An 11,506-nucleotide genomic window follows, 5' to 3' on the forward strand; every position below is an offset into this window, starting at 1 on the left:
AATGGCCTCATACAACATGACACTCTCATGCTGATTTACTAGACTAGGAAGCATAAGCAGTTGCCACTCTGCTGAAAGCTGTTTGCAGAGGGCCCCGCTCCTGGCCACGGGGGCCTGCCTGCCCCTTGCTGGGGTTCCCACTCCAGCCCCTTTTCTCTCTCAGCCATCAGACTTGTGTCCCCTCCTGCAGAGAGGGCACCTCCAGGGCCTGGCCCTGGGCTGGAGTGCAGGGGGGCACCCAGGAGGCGAGGGGGGGCCCTGAGCACTGCTGCCACGTCTGTCTGCCACTAGTCCCCCTGCTCCCAGGCTGACACACGCAGGCTCTCAGTGAGACACCCTTGCCCCCAGCCACCATCCCAGGGACACGTGCTCTGCGGCAGAGGGGTCTGGCGGTGGAGCGGAGGCACCGCCTGCACGCACCCACCTGACTGGGGCTCCGGGGTCCTGGCCAGCGTGTCCCCGTGGCCGCAGCAGTGAGGGGCACGCGGTGTGCCGCCAGGCCTGTGCCAGACAGGACGTCAAGCCTGTTAATAACAGCACTGGTGGAAATGGTAGGAAAAAGGGCTGCCGGGGAGCTTTGCAAGCCCCTCTGCAGGCTCCAGTGCCCAGATTCTGTCCAGGTCATGCTGTCGGCACCTTTGGTTTTGTTGTTGCTTTTCTGGCACTTGCGCAATGATCCGTCTCTCCCTGGCAACAGAACGGCTAAATAGCTGCTCGCAGCTGAGGCACTGGGGAGCTGAGACCACAGAAATGCCCGGGACCTGCTCCCAGGGGATTCCAGCTCCTCAAGCCTCCTCTGATGTGGGCTGCGGTGCAAGCTCTGCCTCCCCGCTCTCCTCTGACCCCGCCACCGTGGCTGCAGTGTGCCGGGTGGGTACCACCGCGGTCTTCAAGCCTGTGATTTCCTCCACCAGCTGCTCTTGGCACCAAAACACCTCTCCCGCTGGCCTCAGACCCTGCCACTGTTTTCTTGAGCGGGCAGATGGGACAGAAAACAGCAAGCTGTTCCTTTGGGTGTCTGTCAGGTTAGCAGCCTTCCTGTGCCGATCACCGCGCCTAAAACCGCAGCGCAGGTTACTTGTGCGAGGAGGAAATGCTGACGGCAGAAATCCCTTCCCGCCGGCTCCCCATCTGCAGAGCAAGCGCCGGGGTGGCTATCGGATCTCTGCGGGCCTCCCCGCAGCCCGGCGGCATCTCTGCAGAGGTGGCACATGTCCCCGCCACGGCCACGCCAGGGCCACCAGCGCCTGCTCACCGCACAGCGGCTCTGCCCGGGCAGCTCCCCGTGGCGCCGGGCCAGTTTTTCACACGCAGGGCGTGAAACAAAAAAATTCACACATCCCTCGTCCTTGGAGCTTTAATCCTTTCAGGTGGACACCCCCAAAGCCTCCTGCTCCGGAGGGGTCGGCTCAGCAGCCACCGTGCTGGCAGGGACCCCACACCGGGCCTACAGCAGTGGGGCTGAGGCGGCAGGCAGCCCTGCCTCGGCAGCGAGCCGGGCCCGGGCAGGGCGGTGACGGCAGGGGCTCGTCGTGAGGGTGCCCGGAGGAACCGGGAGGAACCGAGAGGAACCGACCCGGTCCCGCCCGCGGGACGGGGACGCGTCGGCCTGAGGTGGCCGCGTGGGGGGGCGCGGCCGGGCCGGAGCCGCCTTCTGCTGGCGGCCGAGGCCGCGCCGCTGCGGGCCGACCCCGGCCCCGGGCCCGGCCCCTCTGCCGCCGGCCCCGGGCCCTGGGGCTGCCCCCCCGCCCCGCTAGCACCGCGGCCGAGCGCCGCCGCCGTGCCGGAACCTCCGCGCCGGGCGCGGGCGCGGCCGGAGCCTTCCGGCGGGACACGGGCCGGGCCGGAAGCTTCCGGCGGGGGCGCAGGCGGGACCGGAAGGGCAGAGCGGCGGCTTCCGGGCGGGCGCGGGAGGATGGAGACCATCCTGGAGCAGCAGCGGCGCTACCATGAGGAGCGGGAGCGGCTCATGGACGTGATGGTGAAGGAGATGCTCACCAAGAAGTCCACGGTGCGTCCTGGGCCGCGGGGAGGGGGGGCGGCCGCCGCGGCCCGGGCCCGCCCGCGCTAACGCTGCGCCTCTCCCCGCAGCTCCGCGACCAGATCAACTCGGACCACCGGACGCGGGCCATGCAGGACGTGAGTGCGGCGGGACCGGGACCGGGACCGGGGGCCCCGGCAGGCCTGGGGCGGGCTCTGCCGGCGGCCCCGGGAGCAGCGCGGCGCAGGCCGGGCCTGGCCTGGCCTCTGCCTGGTGCTGCCAGAGCGCCTGGGAACGAACCGGTCTTCTCCCCGGTAACGTCCTCGGTGGCATCTGGGGCTTTCTTTTGTTTTTTTTAGAGGTACATGGAAGTGAGCGGCAACCTGAGAGACTTGTACGACGACAAGGACGGGTAAGTGCTTGTACAAACACCTCGTCTGGTGTGTGGCCACCTGAATGTCTGCTGTACATCTTTTCCAGACAAAGAACCTGGGGGCTCTTTTAACTCAATCGTAAATACATGAGAAGTAGTGCTGGTGTGTGAGACCAGGAATCAAGTTTTGGAGACTAAACCTGATAGAGCAGGACCCAGGTTGCACATTGGATATGTACATGCTGGATATACACATTTTGTTCTTTTCTTGGTTTAAGTCGGGGGAGGGAGGCCCTGAGTTGCCTTGAAGGTTTCTCAGTGGAGACTACAGCATGTTCACTGGGAGATGTGACCCGGAACCTCGAACTGTAAGCCTGGCGGACTGTGAGATCTGATGTGACTTTCTGGGGGTTTGCAGTCAGTCTTGCTGGAGCTTTGTGTGATCAAAATGCAGCGCTAGACGTGGAAAAAGGTTCTATCAGTGTCAACGTGTTTTCCTTTCCACTTGTAATCTGACCTTTTTTGTGAGCTCAGCTTGCGGAAAGAAGAACTCAGTGCCATTTCAGGGCCAAATGAATTTGCAGAATTCTACAACAGGCTGAAACAAATTAAGGAATTTCACCGGAAGCACCCAAATGAGGTAAGTAGTTATCTCCTTCATAAGAATTGGTGATTTGTGGTCTGTTGGACCTCATCCCTGCAATAAACAGACTTTTTTTTTCCAGTTTAAGTCCCTTAATACACAAGTATTCAGTACACTAAAATGTCACTTGAGAAAAGAAGAAGTTCAAGGTTAGGTAATGCTTCAGAGGCAGTCTGTAAGCTCCTGTGAGAGCATATGAATAGGAGAAGATGCAAGATGCTAACCCTGTTCTCTGTATGCTGTATGTTAGCTCAGGAACATTCTGCTGCTGAGCTGGTGTTTGGTCTTGCCTTCCTCATGCTGGCTGAAGTCAGACTTCTTTTCTTTGTGCAAAAGTAATGGTGAAGATATGCTTCGGATACCTTTTCAGTTAGCAGTTTTATTTACAACCTGTTGTGATTTTATATTAATTGTTCTTGGACATTAACTGAAGTCATAAGGTTTTGTGTAACTTCTGTCTGTTCTTAAAGATCTGTGTTCCAATGTCAGTGGAGTTTGAGGAACTGTTGAAGGCCAGAGACAACCCAAGTGAAGAAGCTCAAAGTAAGTTTGTAGTTTTTCTCTGAGGCCAGTTTAAGTGAAAATATGGTGCTTGCTTGAGAGGCATTATTTAATGAGTTGTTTGATCTGTTTTGCATGTTTCAGAGTTCCAACTCCCTTTTACTAAATGACTTCTGAAAATTGTTCTTTTGTCATTTAAATTCTTCTGAACTGCAGCCCCCTGGAATATTCCACAGTAGTGGTGCTTCACTTGAGGAGTGTTCTAGTGTGGGTACACAGAGAAGCAGTCAGGTGTCTGATCAATGACTATCTCACTTGCATTGTAAACATCTTCCTTAAGCGTAAATTAGTCCACAGTTAATCCTTTTCAAGTTCTGAAACATGTGTATAATAAGTAGGAAAGATTAAGGTCATAATAAAGCTCTACATGATCTTTCCTACAGATCTGGTGGAGTTCACAGATGAAGAAGGGTATGGACGATACTTAGATCTGCATGATTGTTATCTCAAGTACATTAATCTAAAATCATCAGAGGTAGGTGGCTGCATGTGTCTGGGCATCTGCAGTGCTTAAGGCCTAGGGGTTTTTCTTTGTTTGGTTCATGGTTATTTGTTTTTTTTTCTTAAATACGTACATTTATTTCCAAATACCTATTTCAAAGTCACTTTGTTGCACATATAGCTTGACAGCATCTGAATTCTGAGTGCTGCTTCATGACTCTCCTCTTTTGTCATCTTCAACTGAGACCTCTCTATTGTCTATGTAATGATGGCCTTGTAAAAAGCCTCTGTTTTCTGCTACCAAGTACCAATAGGTGTTTAAGGCAATGTGTTAGTGCACAGAGAACACAGGGCCTCTGCAGTCCAGAGTAATGGCATGAACTAGTGCCTTTCTTCTGGTCTGGTAACTGGAAACTGGATGTTCATTTGGCTGCATGTGTATAAAATCTGACTCAAACTTTTTTATTCTTAGAAACTGGATTATATCACTTACTTATCCACATTTGACCAACTCTTCGATATTCCCAAGGAGAGAAAAAATGCTGAATATAAGAGGTGAGCCTTTTTGTCTACCAGCTTCTTTTATGACAGTTGATGAGAAGGAAGTTGCTTTTTAAGTGTACAGCTGCTAAGAATATAGTTAACAGTCAAACTTAACTCAGGTAAATTGGGTCACGGAGCTATAGCAACTCAGTCATGTGTCTGAGCCCTGAGAAAACATGCAGTGCAGCAAAAATGTGGAAGGCCACATTCTACTCTGTGGAAGAATCTTACTTCATCCTTGTAACTGCTGCATCTAGAAAACGTGTGTTGAAAACTCATAATCCTGATGATTTTCCTTTGAAGTACTAGAGGGTAATTACTTTCCAAAGATGTGGTTAGAGAAATACATTGATACTGAATTACCTGTGCTCATGATTACTCTGCCAGGTACCTTGAAATGCTTCTCGAGTACCTACAGGATTACACAGATCGAGTGAAACCATTACTGGACCAGAATGAACTTTTTGGGAAAATTCAGACTGAGTTTGAGAAGAAGTGGGAAAATGGAACATTCCCTGGCTGGCCGGTGAGCAGTCGTTAAGCCTGTGTGAATGCTTCTGTATTTGTGATAGGTTTTCTGTGAATCATATGTGTAAAGTCATCACTGAGGTTAAGTCTAATAGCAAGGTGTGCAGTTGTGTATCAGTGTCTTGGTTTTGGCTGGGATAGAGTTAATTGTCTTCCTAGTAGCTGGTACAGTGCTATGTTTTTGAGTTCAGCTTGCAAAGAATGTTGATAACACTGATATTTTCAGTTGTTGCTAAGTAAAGTTTAGTCTAAAGTCAAGGATTTTTCAGCTTCTGATGCCCCACCAGCAATAAGGCTGGAGGGGCACAAGAAGCTGGGAGGGGACACAGCCAGGACAGCTGACCCAAACTGGCCAAAGGGATATTCCATATCGTGTGACGTCATGTCTAGTATATAAATTGGGAGAGGGGGGGTGTTGCTGCTTGGGGACTAACTGGGCGTCAGTCGGTGGGTGGTGAACAATTGCATTGTGCATCACTTGTATATTCCAATCCTTTTATTATTACTATTGCCATTTTATTAGTGTTATTATTATCATTGTTAGTTTCTTCTTTTCTGTTCTATTAAACCGTTCTTATCTCAACCCAGGAGTTTTACTTCTTTCCCCGATTTTCTCCCCCATCCCACTGGGTGGGGGGCAGAGTGAGTGAGCGGCTGCGTGGTGCTTAGTTGCTGGCTGGAGTTAAACCATGACAATCAGGAAGATGCAATTTAATGCTAACTTGAAAACCAATGTAACCGGTTTGAAACTAACCTTTTTTTAAGGTTTGCTTATTTTGTATCTTCATTGCTCAGTTTAGCGAGAGACTTTTTTCTCTGTAAAATGAACTGCTTTTCTTGAGGTTAGAGTATTATATTGCATGAAGTGTTGTAGGATGTCACAAAGATCTTGCATGTGGTTTTTCTTGGCAGAAAGAGACCAGCAGTGCACTCACTCACGCTGGAGCCCACCTGGACCTCTCAGCATTTTCCTCTTGGGAGGTATGTTTGCAGTGCTCTGCAGTTAGTGTTAAATTTTGAGCAGGTGGAAGCTCAGTAATTTTGTTTCTTTTCATAATTTTACTTGCTGAGCTTTCGTCTCTGGCTCTATGCTTTGTGGATAAAACTTTGATTATGCTGATGACTTACATCCCCCTAATAGGAGAAATTAACTTGAAAGGTTGGATTTGTCACATTCCTCATTTTTCAGTGAGGAGTGGTGCACCCTTGACGGTCCTTTCTTGAGTGCTGTACATTGTTTGTGCTTTGTTTTTTGTTGTGTTTTTTTTTTTAATGAGTTAAAACACACATACATCCATATTGTATTTGTTTAATAGCTCCTTTCTTATTGTGATTTAATTTAATTGAACAGGAATTGGCCTCCCTGGGACTGGACAGGTTAAAATCAGCTTTACTGGCCCTGGGACTAAAATGTGGCGGGTAAGGTGCAGTCTTTTTATAGTTCCTTTTCAGTTTTTGCGGTCTTCCTGTTTTGCATTCCTTTATGGGATACTTGTTTTGTCATCTCCATTGTGCAAGAATTACCTTAATGATGTTTGAAAGACAAAACATTGAGAACCAGTCAGGGGATACTGCGATATACTGTTTTGAAAAGTGTCCTGTACTCAAGTCTTTTGTATAGAAGAATTTGGCTTAAGGAATGAAGACAAAGATAATAGGAAATTTCATGATCTCTTAAAAGCTAAATTTAGAATTTTGTTGCATGAATTCAAATAGTTCTTGGGAAGTGTAAAACTATGGTTTGGACTCATCTCCTCCCTGCTTCTCCATAGGACTCTGGAAGAGCGTGCTCAGAGACTTTTTAGCACTAAAGGCAAATCCCTAGAAGCACTTGATCCTTCCTTGTTTGCTAAGAATCCAAAGACAAAAGGCAGCAAAAGGTGAGTTCCTAAAGGTCATTCTGAGGTTGGTGGTGTTCTCTTCACTTGGATGAGAAGTATTCTATAGAAATCACTCTTGTATAGTTGTGACAGAGATTCTTGGAGTGTTAGAAGCTTTTCATGTTGCACCAAATAGTTGTGAATGAAATGGAAGATACCAGAGCTAAATTTGTGTTTGTGTGCAGTTTAGGTTACATGAGCTGTTTGGTACTTGTTTCTGTTTTCTTGCTGTATACAAGTCAAGTGTGTCTTTAGGAGTTCAGTGTACACATGATATTTGCAGTTCTGGAACGGACTTCTTAAAGTTTCTTGATCTATTTCCAGAGACACTGAAAGAAATAAAGATCTTGCATTCCTGGAAGCTCAGATTTATGAATATGTAGAAGTTCTTGGGGTAAGGATTTAATTTTGTCTTTGAGCTTTTTAGTTCAGAGCTGTCAAATAGTGATTGGAAGGTCATCCACATCTTTACCCAGTGCTTTCATAGACAGCATGCCCAGAAGAGTAATTTGCATGTCCAGAGTCATAAGGTTTTAAAGTGCATGTTAGCAGGTAGCTTTTTCTGTCAGTAAGTAGAATATTCTTCTTTGGAAGCACAAAATGTTATACTAAAAACTTAAGGCTAAGCAAAATTGGAGTTCTCTGTTCTGTACTGGTCTTCCATTCCCCTGTCTCTGTACATTAAGGAAGTGTTTCACACTGCAAGAGTTTGCCCTTATTCTGTTGCTGTCGTGTTGTGTGAACAATTTCTTCTCTTTTCTCACACCCTAGGAACAGAGACACCTCACTCACGAGAATGTGCAGCGTAAGCAAGCACGGACGGGGGAAGAGAGGGAGGAGGAGGAGGAAGAGCAGATCAGTGAGAGCGAGAGTGAAGATGAAGAAAATGAAATTATTTATAATCCTAAAAATCTGCCTCTTGGTTGGGATGGCAAGGTAACTGAGATTGTCAGGTCTGGAAAAGTGGGAGGTGTCACTGACTCCACACTACTCTTCTGTTTGAACCTGCCTTACCATTTGGCCTAATCTTTGTTTCTCTTCACTTGTCAGCCAATCCCATACTGGTTATATAAATTACATGGTTTAAACATCAACTACAATTGTGAGATTTGTGGTAACTACACCTACCGAGGGCCCAAAGCTTTTCAGCGTCACTTTGCAGTAAGTAACGTGTTGCTACAAAAACATCAGTACTACGTTCAGATAATCTTTATAATAAGTAACTAGTAAATCACTGGAGTGCCTGAGTGGCACTTCTTCCACTTTTAAAATGTGGGTCTGGGCTTATGCTGCAGGGCCATGCTCTGTACGGTCCCTTCTTGTTAGAACACTTCATTCCAGTACCCAGATCTGATTGGTGCAGAGTGCCTATTGACTGCCAGTGTATTGTTACTATCTGAAATACAGAAAAAATATTTTTATGGAGGTTTTTAGGACTGGTAGATTTGTTTTTTGATAGTATTTGTTTCACCCTGTCCAGATGTTAATATATCTTTTTAGTCTTTGGCATTGCAGATGAAGTGGCATTCCCTCTCATACACTGACCTTTTGCCTCTTGTCCCCAGGAGTGGCGACATGCTCACGGGATGAGATGCCTGGGCATTCCCAACACGGCACATTTTGCCAATGTCACGCAGATTGAGGATGCAGTCTCATGTAAGTAGTGATGGCAGAACAGGGAACATGTGGCATAAGAACGCTCATGTTAGCTCTTGCCAAAAATTTGTCTTACCCTATGACCAGAGACTATTTTTAGGAAAGGGTAAGAAACAGGTGCATGTGGGGTGATCCTTCCTTGGACCATCAATCCCAGCTTTTAAAATGAGAGTGGCTTTTTTTCTTTGTTGGATACCTGCAGGAGTAGATGCTTGCTGAGATTCCCAGTGAAGCATTAATTTGTTGCCAGCTGTTTTGTCTGTGATGCTTTGTGTATGAAATCTCAGCCAAGTGCAATGGGCCACCATTTCTTTAGGCAGAGTGTGGCTACATCATTCCGTATAACTCTTACTTAATTGATGTTCATCAACATCTTTATGAGGAAGCCAGAAAAAACTTCAGAAACGGTAGAGCCTATAGGCAGATTTTGAAAGCCTACAGTATTTAGGACTTACAGTGATTGTAATTTAACGCGGCTAATCTGTGCTGATGTTTTGAGGAGGCTACCTCATGCAGAGGTTGTTTCTTGAATCTGCCCCGCTTAGGTTAACAGATACAGGTTATGGTTCCTGGAGGTAAATTAATTCTTGCCTAGAAGAAACCAAACAGGTAAAGCCTTGATTTCCCAAACAAGCTATTACTACTGTTGGAGCCGTATCTCTGAAGTAGTGTTTTTGGACCTTTGTCTTTTGTGTCCAATCCTGAATCGTCATTTTAAAGCCTTGTTTGCTTTTGTTCTGTGCCTTCCAGTAAACCGTACAGGGGAACAATAAATTTGTAATGGATAGTAGATACATTGCTGGACAGTTGCAGTGACAGTGTTTTAAAAAAAAAAAAAAAAACAAAAAACCAAAACACCTCGTGTATGTTTTACGAGGTGAAAAACTAGTATCTCAAGGGAAATGGCATTAGATCCTGTACGACTTTGTATTTGCAGTGTGGGCAAAGCTGAAACAACAGAAGGCTTCAGAGAGATGGCAGCCTGATACAGAGGTGAGATATTACAGAGGCATTTGCATGTCTAGTCCTGTGTACCTGGGAACCCCCCATTTACCTTGCATGAACTGTCTGGCTCTGTCAAAAGTATTTATCAGAGAGTCCCCTGCATGCTGGAGAGATGAGCAGGAACCTACGTTGCTGGTTGCACAGCTCCTGTTAGTGGTGATGTATGAAAAGCACTTCTTGTGCTGTATTGGAAAGGAGTTCTGATAGGACAGACTCAGCCCCTTGTGTAAGAATCTTTTAATACACTGCTTTACAGTACCGATGTCACCTTTGTTTTGTGAGAAAAAAAAAGGAACTGTTGCGAGCAGTGTGTTCACTTATACTAGTGTCTTTTCTTAAGCTTCTGTCTCAAACCATTTTTCAACGGCATGCAGGGCAACTGTGGGAAATACAGCCTGTAGTACAGCATGTAATTGTTCTGACTCTGAATATGCTCTTCTCATGGAGCCTGCTGGCAGATCCACTGCATACTCTCATGTAGAGAGGTTCTTGGCAGGGTGGTCATGTTCAGTAGGTGCTGCTGGAGCTAAAATTCAAATGCTGTAGTACAACCTGAGTCAGGCTGTGTCCAGGTGTCTCTAAACTGTTTGTTCCATTCTAGGAGGAATACGAGGATTCCAGTGGGAACGTGGTGAATAAAAAGACCTATGAAGACTTGAAACGTCAAGGGTTGCTGTAGCTTTTCCCAAGTGAAGGATTTCACATCTGAAAAGCAAGTGGAGAAGCATCAGCTCTGACTCTTCTTCAGTTTCTGGATTTTCTATGTGCATGAGTATAGATTTCAAGGATACTTTATAGATTCACTTTCTAGTAAGCCCCTTGTGAAAAGCAGACTTGTGACGTTATTTTATATTAAAAAAAAAACCTTGAAAAATAATAAACCAATTTTAATTTAGGAAGTGCTGAGAAACTTGTCTCTCCTATGCTGGAAGGAAGAGATTTGATTACGGTATTTTTAAAATGCTTTTTACACAGTTTGAATTGTCAGAAACAATTGCTTCTCTCTCATTCCTGTTCTGATGGAAATTTTTATGATGCAGATTGGCTTTCTGTAAATCACACATGAACATTGCATGGTGACAATGAGTAACAGTCCTATACTATGCTGTAAGCATATGGTTTTCTTTGGGTTCCTTTGTGAAACAAATGTATTTGGCTTACATTGCTGCTTTTACCTCAGGTCTGTCTCTCTGTGGAGCTTTGGCCGCTGGGATTTTTTTCAGGAAATTAGTAATTGAGCTTGATTTAGGTTGGGCTGTGTGGGCAGTTTGTGGTAATTTCTCCAGCACTGTTGTTGACTTGAAAGACGCAGTAGATTTTAGTGCAGATCCTTTCTTTGGTGACTCTTGAGCTGTGATGCCGGAGGATTGGGATGGGAACACATGATGTGTTTAGATGTGACCGTTGTGACTTCAGGAGCATTCTCTGCGCTCCTCAGTGCCATGCTTAAAGATGTCTGTACATAACCCCATGATATTCATGCTGTCACATGAATTGCAAGTCCAGTGAGGAGAAAAGAGGCATTGTGTGGAGGCCATGTGCATTGTGTGTGGCAGTCCTTGTCCCCCTCCAGCCCCTCAGGTGGGGTTTCATTTTGGCATAGAGTTGGCTTGTGTGACATCTCTAGCCTCAAAAAAACCCCTTTCTCTGTTGTCACTGTGCAGAGCTGTTTGCATCGCCAGATGCCATGGAGCAGCAGGTAACAAACACTTCCCCCGAGTGATGGTTTGTGCAGCCGGTGGTTGGCAGGGATGGGGCTGGTTGCTGGCACCAGGGTGTGAGCCTGTGCGGCAGGTACCACAGCTGCTGTTGGTGCTCGGAGGCACTCCACCTCTAGCAGCAGCTACAGGCTTTCACTGGTGTACTGGGGCTTCGGGAAGCGGACGGACAGGGTG

At 46.9% G+C, this 11,506-nt stretch overlaps 1 protein-coding gene across 1 annotated transcript; it reads left to right on the plus strand.

The window, feature by feature from the left end:
- Positions 1-1,830: 1,830 nt before the first annotated feature.
- SF3A3 (splicing factor 3a subunit 3) lies at positions 1,831-10,510 on the plus strand. Its single transcript, XM_069802821.1, has 17 exons — positions 1,831-2,011; positions 2,092-2,139; positions 2,341-2,393; positions 2,889-2,994; positions 3,468-3,540; positions 3,942-4,033; positions 4,472-4,554; positions 4,930-5,068; positions 5,983-6,051; positions 6,422-6,489; positions 6,843-6,950; positions 7,275-7,344; positions 7,722-7,886; positions 8,001-8,111; positions 8,516-8,606; positions 9,544-9,599; positions 10,213-10,510. The coding sequence occupies exons 1-17, from the start codon at positions 1,916-1,918 to the stop codon at positions 10,288-10,290; spliced, it is 1,506 nt and encodes a 501-aa protein (XP_069658922.1). The 5' UTR covers positions 1,831-1,915; the 3' UTR covers positions 10,291-10,510.
- Positions 10,511-11,506: the final 996 nt, after the last annotated feature.

The sequence above is a fragment of the Haliaeetus albicilla genome, chromosome 16, assembly GCF_947461875.1.
Source record: "Haliaeetus albicilla chromosome 16, bHalAlb1.1, whole genome shotgun sequence".
Classification (NCBI taxonomy): domain Eukaryota; kingdom Metazoa; phylum Chordata; class Aves; order Accipitriformes; family Accipitridae; genus Haliaeetus; species Haliaeetus albicilla.